This window comes from Buteo buteo, chromosome 19 (assembly GCF_964188355.1).
Source record: "Buteo buteo chromosome 19, bButBut1.hap1.1, whole genome shotgun sequence".
Classification (NCBI taxonomy): Eukaryota; Metazoa; Chordata; class Aves; order Accipitriformes; family Accipitridae; genus Buteo; species Buteo buteo.
In genome coordinates, this window is record NC_134189.1 from 15568075 (window position 1) to 15587566 (window position 19492).

General features: G+C 39.2%; 1 protein-coding gene across 4 annotated transcripts in view; it reads right to left on the reverse strand.

Moving 5' to 3' along the window:
* Nucleotides 1–9900: 9900 nt before the first annotated feature.
* Nucleotides 9901–19492, reverse strand: part of LMO3 (LIM domain only 3) — a 57977-nt gene continuing 48385 nt past the window's right edge. For all 4 annotated transcript variants that reach the window (XM_075051327.1, XM_075051328.1, XM_075051326.1 and 1 more), the window contains 2 exons: nucleotides 19403–19492; nucleotides 9901–10340 (listed from right to left, as the gene is read on the reverse strand). The exon at nucleotides 19403–19492 is cut by the window's right edge and continues 36 nt beyond it. In XM_075051327.1, coding sequence (XP_074907428.1) covers nucleotides 10235–10340; nucleotides 19403–19492 — 196 coding nt within the window. In that variant the 3' untranslated portion in view covers nucleotides 9901–10234. The remainder of the gene's footprint in view (nucleotides 10341–19402) is intronic.

Below are 19492 nucleotides of genomic sequence, written 5' to 3' on the forward strand. Positions count from 1 at the left end.
TTTCACTGACTCGCTTGCTTAAAGCATCTTAGATACTCTAAGACTACTAAAAGTCAAATTTCCTATTTTTGTGTTAAACTGATTGTGCTCAATTTTCGTATGTGAGTTCTCGCTGCATTGCTTTGCTGCTTGTAGAAATAGATTATTTTGCCATTCGCAGATGTGTGTGGATTAGTAATACCTAATGGACTGATGTCTAATTGGAGAGAGAGAGATGTGCATACAGGAGAGAAGCCTCAAGGAAGACCGTTTTTCAGCATCTTTAAAAGAGATCAGGGGGCATGATAACTTATCAGAGTAAGTTTTCAACTCTAAAAATCTACATTCAAATTTTGGCTAAGGTGTTGAATGAATGTCAGTTTGCCATGGCTTGAGCTGGCTTCCAATCAAGTTATTCAGACACCTTCTGTAACATGCTGTATGCTTTGACTTGCTAAAAAGATTAGCCAGGGCTGTGGCAAGCAATTGATGTAGAATGGCAGAGGACTGCCTCCTGCTATCCGTTATTCTTCCCAGAGGTAAAATCCTATCTCTGCTGCTGTCAGCGGCAGCACTTCTTTTGATTTTAGGGAGAATGAATCTGATTTATATGGGCCTTGTGTATGATCAGAGATGTGTCCAAATCAAGTCTCTGTAACTGATTTTTGGTCTATCTGGATTAGTTAACCAATTGTGAACAATAACAAAAGAAAGAGCAAATGTCAAAGTTCAGATTTTCCAGCTTGGGGCTGAGGTGAGAATGAGGTGTGGATATGGGAAAAAAAATTGAATTTAAACAGGCTTTGTTTTTTTCAGAGAGATAGCAGAAGAAGTTGCTTCTATAGGCAATGCTACATAGTGGGCAATACTGTTTTAACAGAACTAAATTGTCACTTTGGGGAAGGTAGAACTGTGTGTGAGAGCAGGTGAAAGAGAAAGATTTGCTATACTGGCTACTCTTATGTACTCGAATAGAGCCAAAATGTGTTTGTTCCCAGTGCTCTTTGTCCATGGTAGGTCAGACCCAGAGGACCCAGGGAGGATGTGGTACAGGCTCAATTTTGTCTGATTTTCTTTTTGCTAGGGACCATAAGGAAACACAGCCGTAGCAGGTCTAAAGGTACCATCTTTTTAAATTACAGCTGCAACATTTTCTTCTTCTGTGAATTTAGCCTCAAGGATCTTATTCACTCTCTCTTTCAGATCTTTCAGATCACATCTCATCTACTTCTGCTTTGTGTAATCAACCAATTAATAATGGCTTGAGAAGCAGGCAGGGGTAATTGGCATACACTTTGTAGAAGAATAATCGTGAATGTGAAAATAAATTGTATAGATTGTAATTGTTTTCCTTGCCTCTCATTCCTTTGCACCATATTAGTCCTTGTAGTACCTCAGGGAAGAATATAATATAAGATGGCTATTCTGGGTCAGACCAAAGTTCTCATCTAGCCAAGTGTCTGTCTTTGACAGGGACTATTAAAAGGTGGTTTGGAACTGTGATAAGAAAAAGTGAAGACAGAGCAATCCTTTTCCCCGTACTTCTCTAGTATCCAGCAATTAGTGTTTTTAGACAATTCCTAAGCTAGAATTTGTATATATTGCTGTTCTCCTGCTTAGGTATTTTCTATGCTTAGCTGGCGCTGTTGCAAAATCCCACAATTACTACCCTCATGGATGCTGTGAGGTAGAAAAGTAGTGTATTATCTCCACATTATGGATTTTGAACTGAAGAGCAGAGAGACTTGAAATGCCACCATCTAAAAATAGATTAGAGCTGTTACAGTTCATTAGCACAATAAAAACTTTGGAACAAATTGATACCCAGCCTGTCCTTAAAAATCCAACCTCTCTATATACTTCCTGTTACAATACTACATGGTGAGACAAGGGTGACTGCAACCCTGAAATTTTATGATAGTTCCGTGTTGCTTCACTTTCCCAGTAAATGCCAGCAACATGATCCTATATAGTATGACTTCAATTACACGGAGTTGCTTCCAGATGACTTTCAGACTCCAAGATCAGGTACCCCCAATTAAAGAAGAAAAGGTGTATGGATGTGTGCGATGTTAATCAGAAATTTGCAGATTGTTTAAAGGGATTTTCAGGTTGATGAAAATGTCAATAGCTTGTGACACTGTGACATCGTACTACTAAAATAAGTAACTTGTAAGTTAGAAGGAGTTTGGATAGATGGGAGACTACATGCCAGGAGGCCTAAGCTGATAGTAGGCAGTATGCAGGAGGTCTCTTTTATCACATGGACTCCGCGCCTTGGCACAGTCCTGCTACTCTCTCTGTGGAAAGTTTTCAGTGTTCTGTCCTGCTTAGGTAACTTGTGGCCCGCTCTATTGCTATTATTTTAGCATCTCAAAATCACCAATGTGTTTATCTTCATAACACTTCCAAGATGTAGCGAGGTCCTGAACACTATTTTCTAAATGGACAGAAAGATAGAGAGAGTAAAGTCCACGCTGGGGATCCAGGTGTGCGCTGCTGATACCACAAGGTCTGACCTTCAAGTGCTTGGCTCCGGGGTCAGCTTGTGCCCTTAGTAAGTAGATGGTACTAGGCTTGACTTTGAACAGAGATTTGTTCTTGTATCCTGCTCATTTCACAAGCTTACATGCCTGTCTCCACCTGAGCTTCATAGCTTCGGAAACTTACCTCCAGGTAGATCTTCCAGCTGGCCAGAAAGAACACAGCAAAGGTGGCTGTCTTTTTTTAAGAGGACTTTGAGGGGAAGAGAGTGAAAAGGTCTATTATAACGCTCCCAAAATAAACTGGGATGAGAGGCCAAAGCAGAATTTTTTTCTTACTGCCACAGTCTTAGCAGTGATATTTTATCACTTACATGATGATTGAGAGACTGTAGGAACAAATGTGAGGCTGTCATTCTAAATTAAAGACATTCGTTAGGCATTTATCTTGCTTTATCTTTGTTTTTAATTAATATGCACTCATTGTCACAAGGCTACTGTACTCCAGAAAGGCATTTCGTACAATGAGTACTGAAATGCTCTGCTTCAATGTCAACAAAAAACCATCAAAATACTTTTATAACTATTGCTACATGATTATTGTTCACAGCTCATATGTTTGGTTAACTGTGTGGCATCTGGTTTGGATACCTGGATATTAAATTGCAATCATGAATGGCTAATAAAGCTATGTAGTAAGTACCTAAAAGTTCTTGCTAATGTAACTGTAAGAGTTAAAAGGTCTATATGGTTTTTTTCTTATTCTGTTCATCCAGAAAGCTGGTCATGATACTAGCCGTGCATTGGTTGGATGCAACTTATAGAAGTTTTAATGACCTTGGTATAAAGAAAGGCTTAAACAAATGTTATATATTTTGAATAAGAGATAAAGATGCTTAGAAATACTTATGGATAACATAGGATAAAACCCAAGTTTCCTGAAAGCAGAAAAATATTAAAAATCTGGTGTAACAGTCTACTGATAGGGTTTTTCATACCGATTATTTTATATATGTGCCTCCTCATAAAAACCACACTGTGTGGGAAGAACATAAAGAAAAATAATCTCACTTATATTGCTGTAGACTGTAAGTAGAAAGACTACTTTTCTGCATTGGAATTTAGAGACACTTTTGTGAAAGGAACCATAGACTTGTATATGACAAACAAGCACAACCTAGATCCCAGCTGGATACAAAGACAAATTCATGGATTGTACTAATGTTGGTGCTTCTTGCTCTTTTCCCTGACAACTAGTTTGCTTATGTATTTTATGTAAAAGGAAAGTCAAAGTCTATGGTGAGATTTAAATCCTGATATGCCTTATAGCCTCATCTTGGCATCTATGGAGAGATAGCATCAGGACAGGGAAACAAATTTGTCATCTCATTATCTTCTAATTTGGATTAAAACCACCTCTAAATAGTTGGCCTTCCAATGTGGCTCGCTCTTGTTATTTCTCAATGGCACAGCATATCACATTGCTAAATGTAAATTGCTCTTGGCTAGTTTTTCAAAGTAATTTGACAACATAGTTTGATTTTGCTCTAACATAATCTAGAAACTGTTTCCAGTAGTGGAACAAAGGGAATGTGAAGAAAGTGTTATAAAGAATTCCTTGCAATTTGCTCCTTTCTCACAGTACCTATCATATTTTGCTTAACTATAGCAATCTTCCTAGGTTCAAATGCTCTACTTAGATGTATTCAGTGATTACATGAAGGGTATGGATTTCATACATTAGATGAGACCTTGCTTAGAATACTAATGTTACGTGCTTTACAATAATGCAGTGAATCCCAATTTGGTTTTGATTGCAATAATCTGGAGTCAAATGTGCAAACCCTTGCTAATTTAAGTTGATTTTACCTTTATCGTTTTGCATATTACATGATCTAGAGCCACACAAACAAAAGCTTGTTTGGACTTACCGTGCTTTCCTTTTCAGAAAACAGAATTCTTTTTAATTAAAAACACTTTAAAAAAATCAGTATGTGTAATTGCTAACACCTGCTATGTGTTACTAACAGATGTTTCTTACTTACCTAAGGGAACTGTTATAATTACACTATAAGCTTATTGGAATGGCATTTAACCAAGATACTTTAGGAACTTTAGGTGGTGACTTTGTGTTCTTTTATTCATCTTTCCTCTAAAAAACTTAACCCCCCCCCCCCAAACACCAAACAACCCTCCTCACTCGCCTCCCCAGCTCATATTTACCAAACAGCGTTCACCCCAACGACGCTCTGGCTGTTCCCCCTCTCCCTGCTCCCCGGTCCATCCCTGAGCGTCGAGGAGGAGTTTGCACGTGGTGTTGCTCCAAGTGTCGCCCCGGAGCCTGCCTTGGCGAGGCGCGGGATGGGGCGGCGTGGTGCGAGGGCGCACGAGTCGTGCCAGTGGTGGGGTTCGAGGAACGCAGGCTTGCTGCGTGACCTTGGGCAGCCCGCTTCATCTTCTCCTCCGTGAAATACCGGCGAGGTGGCCTGTCGGGAGGTCTAAGCCAAAGGGGCTTGCCCAGGGCTTCGAGACCTTCGGATTAAAGCAGAGGCCAGCAGGACCCGTTCTGCGTGTTGGCCGCGCAGCCCGGCGGCCGGCTGGCCCGGGGGGGCCGCGGAGCTCCGCCGGCACGGCGGGTTGCGGGAGGGACGGTGGATTCCTGCGTCCTCAGACTCGACTGCAGAGCGAGCCGCTCCACGTTCTCCCTCTGCATCTTCATTTATGAAACTAATCACACAATTACCTGCAGGCATGTGTTAAATATGACACTGGTCTCTGCAAAATAATGGGCCAATTGCAAACAATGAATAAAGAGAGGCAGCTCCATTTATAACTGCTGTTTCAACAGAGCTGTGTTGTAATCAAAGTGATCTGAGGGTGACTCATTAATTAATTGATGTTCTTTTTTATTATGTGCTATTGAGTTAATGAGTAATTTGTGCTAGATAACTCTCTGAACACACTGATTACGTGAGATATTTTCTGGGGCTTTCATACCAATGACATGCTGAATAGGTGGAAGATGGTATTTGCTTATGTATACTCATTATTAGCAGGTTCAGGATGAATATAAATCAGCAGAAGGGCATTTTAAAAGGTATTAGATACATGCAACCCTTACTTTAAGGCTTTAAACAGATACTCTTCAGCTTTTAATGCCTTAAATAGTATTAAAATCACTTCCTTTATAATACTTCTATCACCCACAATTGGCAGCTTCTAGAAAGGGTGCCTACACAAAAGATTTTTACTGGGAGCATGTTTGTGCTAATGGCCTATTACCTTGCACATATTGTATTTTGGTTTCCTTTTGCAAGGTACTGAACAGTAAACAGGTTTGGTCTGCATCATTGGACTGAAGTAGGAGAAATGTATTAAGTGAATATGTAATTGGCTTTTTTTTATCTAAAGTGGTATTTAAAAGAATAAAAACACTGTTCTTATATACAGTACACACTTTGCTTTCTGTAGTTTGAGTTGTTAAAGCTTTTGCTTTATTGAAACCACAACATCTCCAATGCCATAGGAGTTTTTTATTCATTAAACAACAAATGGCTAAATTGATAATTTAGTCTGACAACAGCAGCACAGTGGAAGCTTTCAGAAGAATCAGCTAAATGTATAAAATTATACCCAGCAATCACTACAGACCTTCATATATGACAAGATTTGTTCTAGGTACAGATGACTGTAAACTACCTACTGCTGAGAAAATTATAAGAAGCTGCTGTATATTACGTTGAAAAAAGCCTTTAAAGTACTTTGTCTGTACAGGCGAAACCTTGCCACCATCCCTGCTTTTTTGTTTCTTTTCCCCCCAGTCTCCCTTCTCAGTGACCACTTTTCAACCTATTTTCTTCAAGTCCCTTTATATGTAAGCAATTAGGAACATTTGAGGGGTTGCTGGATGATTTCTCTTTATTTACATTACAGGAACATAAATTTGAGCATTTGGGGAGGGTAGGAAAAGGCAAGAAAGTGTGCTTAAAAAAAACAACCCAGAAAACACGTTAAGCAAAATAAAAACACAATTATGAAATAGATCAACTTTTAGCCCTGGTCGCTGCTACTGCAGAATCCAGGCTGTCTTGATTCATCACCAGTCACGGCAGATAACAGACACCACAGGTTATGGTTCGCAGAGGAGCTTTCTACAGTTGAAAATCAAGGTTTGATAATTTGTACTTTTCCATGTGGCTTAAAAAACAGCAACCCAAGAATAATAGATTTTAAAATTATTGTTATTATTATTTTTGTCTGGCTAAACTCAAGAGATTTGTACAGATAGAGATAAAGTACCCTAAAGATAGGAGATACAAGTGGAAACATTCCTGCCTGGCAAATGAGCATACACTGAGCAATGGTCACTAGCAGAATGTTTTGCTGTGTGCAGACAGAGCATGTTGACACAGACAGTGATGGAGAAGGAAACGTAAGGTAGATATAACTGAAAGCAACCCAAAGGAATGGTCTAGGCCTCTGTCAAGAAGATCAATAAAGCGGCCTGGCAGATAATCTCTCTTCAATATTGTCTTATGATATTATACTTTATTGGAGTTGTAAATGTTTCCATTAAATATTTCAACTCCCAGTTATTATTTTAACAGCCAGGCAAGATGGAAGTTTGAAATACAGGAAAAAGTGTAATCAATCTTTGACCTATGTCAAATCTAAGTTTATACTGTATCCTCTACATACAAATTTTAGATATGTATGTGAATAAGATATATGAGCTGAAAGTGCTCAAAGTAATGCCATACCATTGCAGCACTTCAAACAAGCATATCAACATTGCTTTATCCTTACATCAGTTAAGGTTGTTAGAATGGTGAGACTATTTTCTTCTCCATAGCACGACCACCCTCCTCTTCCCTATTTTGAGCTTATGTCGCAAAACACACATATGCACATGAGTAACATGGCATGTAGCAATAAGCCACTATTTTCCCATTCCACTCTCTTCATTTACCCCATAGAGAGCTGAGCAGTGGCACTTTGTGGTAATGAGAGAGTGCTTTAGCATTTACAGCACTATTAGTGTGTAGTTGCCTTCATCCCCAACAAAGCCTTCCACAGGCTTAGTTGGTTTTGGTGCACTCCTACCTCAGATCTGTGGTTATCTGCTGCACATAGGAATGCCCTGCTTCTCCCAGAAAGTCCTGATACTACTAGTAACATTTGCATGCATAGCTCTTGGTTTTCTGAAGAGCCAAAAATGCTTTACAAAAGCAGTGTTTGCATTAGCCCCATGCGACAGACAGGGGCAACTGAGGCACAGAGAAGGTGAGTGACTCGCCCAAGCTTACAGCAAGTCAAAGACAGAACCAAGGTCCCTTCTTTCCTGTTCCCCACCCCTATTTCTGAACCACGGATTTCTATCCAGTCTGTAGTCTACTAGTGGAAAGCAGAAGAGAGATCTTTCTGGCTTCTAACTGAAAGACACATCAGAGGCTAGAAGAGAAAATTGCAATAGGAATCAAAATAAGATAATATGATTCTTCCCTTTCTGGCCATCTTCACCTTCATGGAAAGGAGAACTTGTTTATTGCACTTGAAGTAGATCTGGAAGAGCCTAACAGTACCTCTGACATCAACTGCTTTGTTATCCCAAAGACATTAAGGAACTGTGGAAGGTAGTGGAAGAGAGACTTGTGCTCATGTTTAGGAAGGAAGATGGTCGACAAAATAGGGCTAAACTTCAACTGAAAAACTATGTGGAGCTATTTCTTCTAATTAGCAAGAACTGCCTGAGGAGTCGTTGCATTTCTTACTGGTCCTGCATGAATCCGAGTCAAGTTTTGTGAGCCATGCTTACTTTTAAAAGCGTTCACAGCCAGAAAAAAACCCCACACTGTAACAACAGTCATTAGAACTAAATAGCCAATTCTAAGTCAACCCACTGTGCAGCGTACTCCAAACACCAGAGGAATTACCCCACTGCATTACAACGTTTCTTTCGCCATTCCCAGGAAAAAACATGTTGAAACTGCGTAACAGGACAGGAAGAGCAGGGAAGGACAGCACTCAACTTGAGCAGAGGTGAGGGTTTTCAGTCTAAATAAAACCAAGAGCTCAGCTTCACAGCAACATAGGGTATAGTGGGTTTCTTTTCTTTCATTCTTTTTCTTTTTTTTTCTTCATTTTTTTTTTTAAGATGAGGGCTGTTCTCATCGTGAGCTAGATTACAGTGGCAAAGAGAAAAGAATTAAATATGCATTTAAAAACTTTTAAAACATTTATCCTGCTTTCCTTTGCCAAACACCTGTAAGCTCTATCAGGGGCATGAGCACTTAGGGACGTCCTGCTGATGCAACAGCTTCATGGCTTTAGAAACAGAGGTCCACCTCTCCTAGAAAATGGACTGATTGCCAACAGTAGCTGTCAGCAGTGACTCCACCTCTGTCAAAAGGATTTCAACTGCCAGCGTTGATGGGACAAACCTGTAGGATGTTGGCGTGGGCAGCAAAGTACCTGTGCAGTGGAGTGTTGTAGCTCTCACTTTCTGTATTGGTATTTCAAAGTTTTGTCCCATCCACATCAGCATTTAAATTACCTTCAGCATTCACTGAGGCGGGTAATTAGTAACCAGTCACTCTCCTAGTGTCAGCTCAGGGTCATTTCCTTAATGTAAATAGACCCTCAGAGGGGGCTGTTTACAGTGCCTTCTACTTTCACTTTTTTCCAGGGTTTGTTGAGGACACAGCCCCAGAAAACTTTAGGGTTAAGCCCTGATTAAAAAAGAAAGAAAAAGGGGGGGGGAGAGACCCTTCAAATTTTAAGAAATTTTTAAAATGTGTATAAACAGAAGCCTTCTCCCTTTCCTCCCTCCCAAATTAAATCATTTCAGAAAAATAACATATATTTTTTTTTTATATATATATAAAATAAGATACCCAGAGGCACTGGTTTGCATTAGGGCTTAATTTCCAGCAAAACTAAAAATCAAATCCAGGCATTTTGAATGCCTAAGGGGCACAAAAGCAGCACCCAAAATCATTAACTTTTGCACCTTTTATAATATATCCCAAACCGGTCAGATTTGCTTTTCAAAATTTTGTAGTAAAATAAAAGTGCTCTTTGAGGAAAATCTATGCAATTAAACAGCAGATGCTTAACCCCTGAAAAATAGAGGCTTGTAACAGAGGTGCTGATAGACCCTTAACCATAGCTTCATTAGCAGCAGGTGCTGCTAGAGTTATTAGTTTTCTAAATAGTTTTAATGTAAACAGTATTCTTAAGCTCTAAGTGTAGCATAATGGTTGGGATTTGCTCTTTAATGCTTTTTACTAGAAAGATACAGCTCATTTAAAATAGCTGGTAGATACAGAAAGCATAAATATACAGTAAGTTTAGACACTGATTGTACTAAATGCAACAATACAAAGAAGCAAACAGGAACACAAATGGTAACACAATAAAACTGTATTACATTTGTGCTTCAAATATTACAATACATTATATACAATAGTCCAAAATAAACATCTCATGCCAAATGACACAAAAAGAAACAAAAAACCCAAACAAACCAAAAACCCCAAGAGCAAGCAAAAAGAATCCAGCTGTATGTACAGTACCTTTTTAATTAACATTCAACTCTGAACTGGAGGAATTTTCACTACATACAGATGCAGTCCGCCTTTTATTTCACGCAACCATTCTGTCTCCCTATATCTATGCTATTCAGTAGGTTCCTGTGTCATTTCTTATATACATGTTGAGCAAAAAAGATAAAAGAACATAGTGCTTTGTATTCTTAATGATGTGGCATCAGATCAGCGAACTTGGGGTGCATAACCTTCTTTCATTAAACCCTCCTCATAGTCTGTCTGGCACAGAATCATGTTGTTCTTCAGGAAAAATTTGTCTCCAACGCAAAATCTGAAATTACAATAATAAAGGGAAAAAAAAGGTGGTTTCAGGATGAATGATGTGATATGATCTCACACATAAGGATTGCACAACAAGTGTTCACGATTTTGTTGTACTGACCGCCCGGCTCCTACCTCTGCTGTCTGTCGCAGCGCACACAGACGTGTGTGCACGTATGTGAAAGCACAGCAGAGGAACTGCTCTGCTATCAGAATTAATCCTATGCTTTCAACAAAGTCTAGTGCATTGAAGCACTTTTGCTTCCCCAGCCAAAGACTTCATTCAAAGCTCACCGAAGGCTGTGGGAGTCTTGGATCAGGTCACTAACACACAGATAAAACAGAATAAATATCCCAGGCTACCAAGTTGAGTGAAAAGTAAATGTCCTGCTTTCACACAAATCAGAAGAAAAATAAAGTGATGGTATGCAGTAGGAAGCTCATCTGAGATAAACGTTACATTTGTCTTGTGCAGGCATACTGGTAAGTGTCTTTTTATATTCCATTTGGATATTTTACTAGAATTGATTTAAACCGGTGGTTCTGAGAACTGTTTCTAGCATACACACAACTTTAATATATTGTGGTGCAAACCAGAGACACACAGGCAGGTATGCAGAGAAACCTTTTTCTTTTTTCCTGTAGGAGTTGATTATTAATGTAGTTAGCTAACTGCTCTCTCTCTTGTGGTATCAGTATACCTACCTTGTTATGCTATTATGTGCATCAGAATGATCTGATTGCTACAAAACGCTACTGAGATATTTCATTTGATATTCTCTGATGAGTAGGAAAATCACGTAACATTAATGCTCCTGGTTGGCTGGCTTCAAACTTCGAGTAAAGTAGGATTTCCCAGCTAAGCAGTATGCTTGAATATAAGAAGGCTCTTCACTGACACCCCCCTCAACCCTTCCCCCCAACAAAGCCAATCTTCTTGAAGATACTTTGGGAGCAAGTGAATAGGGCCAATGCATAGAAAAAGAGTTTCCCTAGTGACTGCCTTGGCAGGGTTGCGTGCCTTTGTTTATAGTGAACTCTCCAGCTATAAAATATATTGGGAGGCACTGCTCACATTATTCCAATTAAAATGAAAGAAAGTAACCTAAATGAACTCCTTAACACTGATGTGAATAAATGAAACCAGTTTCTACCAGCTAATTATGGATCTTGCTACGTAAAGTATTGTTTAATGTGTAACGGATTATAATGTCCTTTTTTGTATAATTTCCAAATGGTGACATCTTGGACACAATTAGGGTCACATATAAATGCTTGTGTTGTTTACGGTAGATTTAACAACAGAGTAGCTATGGGAATGGCTGTATATGTATTTAATTGTAACAATTTAACCTTCAAATAGTGGTGCCTGCTGTAGTTGACCCAGTAAAACTACGTAAATGACACAGGTTGACCTGCCTGACCTCTGATAGTGGTCTCTCTTTATCTGATAGTCAATTTCTAATGATGTTCAAGCAGAAATCTTGGTGAATTGTCACAGATTAAATTGTGTATTGAAAGCAGTCCTTTAATGTTTTGTGAAGTTGGAGGTTTAAATGAGTAGCAGTTGGACTGATTTACATTTGTGAAGATTGGAATGCTAGACAAACAGTGAACCCATTTATTTTCCAACTGGGTAGCTTTGGAAATTTATCCTTATGCTAGCTAAATAGATAGAGGGAAAATAGTGTAATAAAAAAGTGGATTGAAAAGAATTAGCTCTGCTCTTAAAGGAAAATTGGTTTGTTTATTTGTGGACTTTTTTTTCTGTAGGATTACTGCCTGCTGCTGATGATGATTGAAAATAGAGATTATGGAATGATCCCAAAATCTTTAAGTTATTTATGGTCAAGACTCTTTTATAGAATTTACAGGTTCCTGCTATCCTTCCCATCCCAATCCCAATCCTAATATTAGGCTACTAACGACACAAAAGTATTTTGAGTAGGTATGTTGAAATGCAGAATTCTCGAATCAAAGAAGCTCTTTGGCGGTTTCTCTAGTTTCTATCTTTTATATTTTTGTCCATCGACAGCCATGCTGACAAAAATTCTTCTGTGCATCGTCCTGGATTAGGTAAAGGAGTCTTAACTAGTGCTAATATGTAAAAATGTTTTTCCCAAAGGAGTCACATTTAAAAAAAAAAAATTAAAAAAAATATTCCTTCTTAGTTCCTCTTAAATGAACATATGGATTAATATGGACTAAAGCAGGGGAAGTTATTTATTGTGACAAATCAGTCACTCCGTTACAGTTTGCCCAGGGATTACTGGTGAGGACTGAGCAGGAGGCGTGCGGCCAGCAGTGCCCCCCATGTCAGAGGGATATTGCGCAGCAGGACGGCTCTCCCCGCGGGTCAGGCACCGGTGGGAGACACAACCACCTCCGCTCACCCAGCAGAAAGCACTAACTCTGAACTGTGAATGTTTTTCAGCTACTCGCTCCTTTGTGTTCCAGCGTAATACACAGCTTAGCAGACTAATTTGTTTAAAATATTTAGCAAATGAAAAATACGCTCCTGAAGTGCAATTCACTTGCATAGCAATACTTTCACCTGTGACTTCTTGCAACATTGCTTGCATCAAAATCCTGGCTGAAGGATTTTGTTTCTCAGCCCTCAGAGAAGTGCTGCGGTTTGAATTAAACTACACCAGCTACACAAGGGAGTCAGGATGCCTTTCCCAATAAAAAGTGTCAATGCCTTTTGCTTTTGCTATGTTAATATGTCGAGCCAGAAATGCTCTACCTATGTCTACATGGCATTTGACAGCTTTATGCATGAGTGGCTTTAAACATACACAGTTCCACAAATCATTTACCTTCCAAGCGTACAGCTGTCTTGAGGAGAGGCCGCCAGTGGCCTGTCTAGACACGCTTGGCTATGTGATAACCTGTGGGGTGAAGGTCTGTCTGCATGGTAAGGCACCCTCTGGGGTCATCTGGGGCTGTGTTTGCACGCTGGGGGTGATCCTCTCTGCCTTGGGGGGAAACCTGTTACTTGCGATACTTATAGTCCGAATTCTGCAACTGTTTTCATACTGTGCAAGTTCAGCAACCAAAACGCATTGGCAAAGCCTGATGGTGGGGCTTGCACGTGCCCCTGGGTATTAAATGTGTGAATTATGCACTCATTAGGTGACAAAGAGGTAAATACCATGTGAAAAACATAAAAACGGGTCGTGTTAGTTCCCAAGTACAATGAGACAAGGCAAGTAGATGGATGAAGTATGACAAATTCTGTCCATCGACACTCTCAACCCTATTTGACTCTCAAAAGCAGATTTAGCCTCTTCTGAAGTCAAAGAGCTACATCTTGCAACAACTTCAGAATTGGTTTGCACACTCCAGGATTTAAACCTGGCTCAGCTTTAAAACGGAAGGGTAAATTCAAGCCTAGCCTTCCACCTCCAGCAAGTGTTGGGTTTTTTTATGGAATTGGCATGCGATGTAATCAGGGCACAATTTGGGCATGTATATCAAATGGAGTCAAGGAGCATATTGAGATGCCACTGGGTTAGGAGTATATAATGAGGCAAGACTATTACTCTTCTAGCAGGCAAATGGTAGTCTTCAGCCTTCCCTAAAACCTTCACCCAATTTATTTAATAGGCATGCAAGATAAACGGGAAAAAATATACAATAGGCTGCATTAACATGCCAGATTGGACTTACCACCATAAATTGATAATACTACTTTTGACACGACTGTGACATTAGTAGAATGACCATTATAATTAACCTACATCCTAGAACTCCTGTCATATATTACAATGGCAAAAGGAAGGCCATTTATATTACAAAATGACCTCTGTTATCACCTTGTTTGGAAGGGGAAGGTGTGCCTAGACTAATCACAAGAAATATAAAAATTCATTTTTGAGAAATAGCTATTCCATTGTTCAGAACAGATATTTAAGGAGATCTCACTGCTGTCTGTCATCTTTTCTGATGTACAGGATGTGTGTCAAGGTACCGAAGACTTCTTAAGAAAGCGAGAGAAATATTGCTGTGGACAAAGATGGCTGTGTGTGAAGTGCCTCCTCCGGTAATGTCGGATCTTTGTTGTTGTAGAAAGAAGCAAAATCTGGAAGCATTTAATTGATTTCCTCTAGGATAAAGAAAGCTCAGACTTACCACACCCACACCCTTCCCCTCTGCTTTGTGCACTCAGTGATGTAACTTGCCCTCTGCTTTTCCTCCGCTTTTCCTCCTTTCCTCTTTTTTTTAAAGCTCCTTTGAGTTTCCAGTATAACACAAATTAATGTGACTCTATATGCATCACTAAGAGAATGAAGCCACTCTTTTACATCACAGTTCATCAGTCCACATCTATGGTTTACTAATTCTAGGATTCTGTCAAGATGTCAATTTTTTGTCAAAGGCTGGAAAGTGGGAGCTGCACCTGGGTTCGTACATTTTTACCAGCACGATGTAGTATATATACACACGGCATCCTAGTTCAGCTTACAACGACTAACCTCAACTTTTCATTTACTATTTTTTTAAAAGCGGGAATGGAAAATGTATTAATTTTTACGCTAAATTTAGAGACACTCGGCGAAAATAAGCAGTATTCAAGTCTTCAGAATTTATAAAATGACATGCAAAAATCTAATGTTGGTGTTTGAAATAAGGATGTCCCTGGCATTGCATTCCCTCCCCCCACTTGACAGAGAACAAAGGTGGCATTGTGTGGGCATTTTACAGTTTATACTGGAGGTAAGTGCTTACAGCTACATCAGGACAGTGATTTGAATGAGTGTGTAACCGTTTTCAGTCCAGTTCCCATTAAAATAGAGGCTGTTTTGGATAGAAGGATAGAACAGTTGATTTAAACACCCCATAGTGATAGCAGATGGGGGTTTTAAACCATACCCCGAGTTGACTTCAAACGGCAGAAAGAAAATATCGCAGAAGTATGGAACAAGCTGCTAAAGCAGCCGACAGAGAGTGAAAGGAAGGACATGGAAACTCCGGAAAGTGGGAAAGCCGAAGGCAGACTGACATCATCGCTGTAGTCAAAAGTGTCAAGCAAAGATACAGCTGAGCCCACTCGCAAGATTTTCCACTCCATTTTGCTAGTCACACACATGCAACCTGACAAAGTGTGAAAGGCAGTGTCTGTTTACAAGTTCATTTTTCCAGTAGTTTCCATGGTTTTTTTCCTTTAAATTTTCTGCAGAAATTAACTATATTGAGGCTACTGCCAATGTGAGGTGAAGTGCTTCCGAGGAGAAGTTTAATATGTTTACAGAGAAGAAAGGGGAGCACTCACACCATTAAGATGACTGTCACTAAGCTCTGCGGGTATTTAGGAGATGGAAAAACTTCAAATTAGGAGTAAGCTGGACAGAGACATGAAAGATAAGGGGATGCTAAAACCTTTAGGCTAGGAGCAGAGCTTAATATTCACAAAATCCCTACAGCATTAAGCATCAGTATCAAGAAAAAATGGGGAAAATATGTCAAAAACTGGCTGGACGGAGCAATTAGATCCTGGAGCTGAATAGCTTTATGAAAGTGAAAATACGAGACAGTGCCTATTTGACACCAGGGGACTAGGCTTGGTGGCTCAGGAGATCTCTTTCAGTCCTGCCTATGTCTACAGTCCTGTCTACAGTCTGCCTTCCTAGAATACAGTATGTGAGACAATGCGTTTTTCTTCTCACTCTGAAAATGTAGCCTTCAGGAGGCCAATAAAAGGGGACAGCCACATTATGAGTTAGTTCGGAGATGGAGTTTATGGCCTGAACAAAAGCCCCCTGAAGTCAAGGGGGTCTAACTACCATCCAGACTGAGCCTTGAGCTGGATGGTGAGTTGTAGATAAAAGCAGAAAAATCACCAAATCTTTCGCAAAAAGCACTAGGCAAAAATGGGCAGGCCTCTCTCTCTCTCACTGGGCCAGGATCAACTATTTAAAGGGTAGGAATATGAGGGTCATACAATAGCAAGCCTGAAGAACAGGCTGCCCCAAGGATTGGTGTGATGTGAGTTAATGCAATTATTGCTCGGAAGGCAGAAAGAAGGGACTGGAAGGACCAACCAGGCACAGAACATCAGAAGAAATTCAGTGTTGGCGAAGACAAAGTAATGCAAACTGAAGAAACGATTTAGTCTGCTCATTAACACTGCATATATTCTGTTAGGAAAAAAACTAAGTGCTAGATGATAACTGAAAATCTGAAATATGGAACCGAACAGAGAGCATTATATACTTTGTGGTAGTACTCCACATACGTTATACGTTTCTTGGTATAAAGAATGACCGAAAGGATTTAAAATTTAATGGCGGAAGAGAATGTGAAGGTGGGGAATAGGTCAAACATACAGGTCTTACAATAACTGGTGAGCCTTGCTACCTCCATTGGTGATTTTTGGATATTGCTGATGTGTTTGTAAATAAAGATATTCTCTTCAATAAATAAATTCCACATTAGGGGTAGTGGCTGGAGTGAAAGGAAAGAGCAGATCTAAAAACCCTCAATAACATGATTTTGCATACAAAGGGGCAGCATGGAATACGGAAAGAAAACTAAACTGCTATCTTATAAACTTATCCTCATTCAGAATCTGCTGTTTGGTTTTGATTAGCTTAACTAGAGGAAAGAAAAAGCATCCTCAGAACAGCGACAGAAATTATTAATGTCATAGTGACTGACAAGATTAATCAGTTTATAAGAAAAGGAGATTTCATAGCAAATATAAAAAACCTTCAAAACTGGTGATGGGTCAGGTGTCTAGCATTTCTGGTTTTTGTTGTTATACAAGTAATGAAGAACAAAAGATTTAAAGCTATTTATTAATGAAAGAATGTAGTCAGTGGGATGCTTTGCCATAGGAACCACAGAAGAGCTACATTGGAGCATCCATGAAATAGGGTTTATTATAAAAAACAAAATTAATTCTTCGGAGTGCCACTAGCCCCAAATTGAGGAAGAAAGGTACCCTACAGGCAGTCTGTTTTATTAGGCTCCATGAGAGCTACTGCAATATAAACAGGATTAGGGCCACTTTTGAGAATTTGTGAAATTCTTTGAAAATTCTGGAACTGCTCCCTGTTTTGACTAGATGAACTAGACTGTATTTCAGGTAACTCAATTCTTTTGTTCCCAGCCTAAGACTCCTGTAAGACTATTTCAGCAACCCTTTGCCCAAACTACATGCAAAGTAAAAATCAAATAAAAGGCTAGATTGAAGGCTCAGGAATGACAAGGCTAAGAATTATTAAATATCCCAGGAAAGCTCCATTTCAGAAGCACCTAACAGCACTTTTCCAGAGGGATCAGCAGCCCTCGGGCATGGTATGATGTATATTAGCTGCAAAGTGAAACTGTACATTAGTTCACACTTTGTAATGGTAAAAGAGGAGTATTAAAAATAATCACAACAGCTTTGCTTTTTTTTGGGGGGAAGAAAAAGAAAGTTCACTTCCTCAGACCCAAGAGTGCTAACTATGATGAAAATCTTTTGCACTCAGGGTAACAAACATTGTCTGCTTTGCTTGACTGATGAAGATTAGCTGACTTCTTACATTAAAGAAGTTTGTCTTGTATGGGCTGAAGTGACAAGACAATAACTAAGTGCTAATTGTGCATAACCAACACTAAAGATATGCAGCCCCATTATGGCATGTAATAAATGAAGCGAACAACAGAAATATATTAGGCGCTTTAATAATGATACTAGAACTGTGGTTTGAAAAAAAAAAAACCTAGGGATGTGAAGCGTTTAAGAAATGAAACCTAAGAATGTGTGTGTCTTACTTAAGTGGGTACTATGGGAGGCTCTGCCTTCCTCACTCAGAATATGAGCCTCTTAGTTCTGTGGCAAGACAAAATTGATATAGGACTTTAAATAGCATTAGAACCTATAATTACTTTGCATTATTATATAGTTTAAGCAGTGGTTATTACTTGCCTGGTATTTTAATTTCCCATGCAACATGATGAAAAAGGTCAATTTGGCTTTTTTTAAAGAGCGTAATTGTAGTGTGCTACGCTTATTAGCAGCTGTACATTTTATGGTTCTTTAGGGATGTTTGATTTTTAAATGACTACAGTGTTACAAAATAATACACTGTAGGACAAGGTGAGTTAGCAAAGCTTATTTAGAGCTGTATCTAACTTTGTCGTGTTGGACTATTATCTTCCTAATTTTTTGTTACTTCACGAGAATTGTACATCTTGTGTTTCTTCCCACCTGAAAATGAAAAAAATATGAACACTATAAAACTCTAAATAGGATCATGTAATAACTGAAAAATAACTGAAAATAATAGGTACATTAAGAAGTGGACATAATTGGTTGTCTCCTTTCCTAGACCTCATAGAAGTCACTGGCAAAGCTGCTAGCAGCTCTTGTGGAGTCAGAAATGGAGCTCTCAGTGCAATCTCTGACAGGATTTGGCCACCACTCTGAATGTAGTTGCTCTAAGTTCAGCTGTATTCACCTCTGAAAAATTCAGTTGTTACAATTTTACCATTTTTGACATTCCTTCTGCAAAGGTACCATATGGGTGATGCTTCAGAACAAAGTGTCCGGTTTGGATCCTTGGGATTTTTATAACCTACGGTTAGGATATGGAAATAAAAATATGGCACAAGAAGTCCAAGGCCGCTACAGAGAAAATGGTGGGAACAACATCTTTTAAATTTAAATGATTACAGTTCTGGCAACAGGAAGAAACAACATGTACTTTAAAAGAAATACATGTGATAAAAATGAAGAATTAAAGTGAAATTAATGTAATAATGACAAATGGTACTGCTATGCTCTTCTGCAGAAAAGGATCTCAAAGTCCTTTATAAATATTAATTAATTAAACTTGACAGCCTTTTGAAGGAGAGGAAGTAACATTATTCTTTTTTATTGATGTGGGATTTGAGGCACAAAAAGTTTTCTGGCCAAGGTCATGAAAGATATTCTGTATCAGTCCCAGGAAAAGAATCCAAGTCTCGCTTTCCATCTGGGGTTTCCACTACTGGTGGATGTTTCCTCTTCACTGGAATGTATGCCCCACCAGTGCCGAATTAGCACTTAGCTTATGGAACAGGCCCAAGAAATTATCTTACCTCTGATTACAAAGTTGACATGCAAAACAGTCCAGGTGATAAACGTTGTCCTTCGCTCTCATCACCATCTCAAAAGCAGGTATGAGCTTA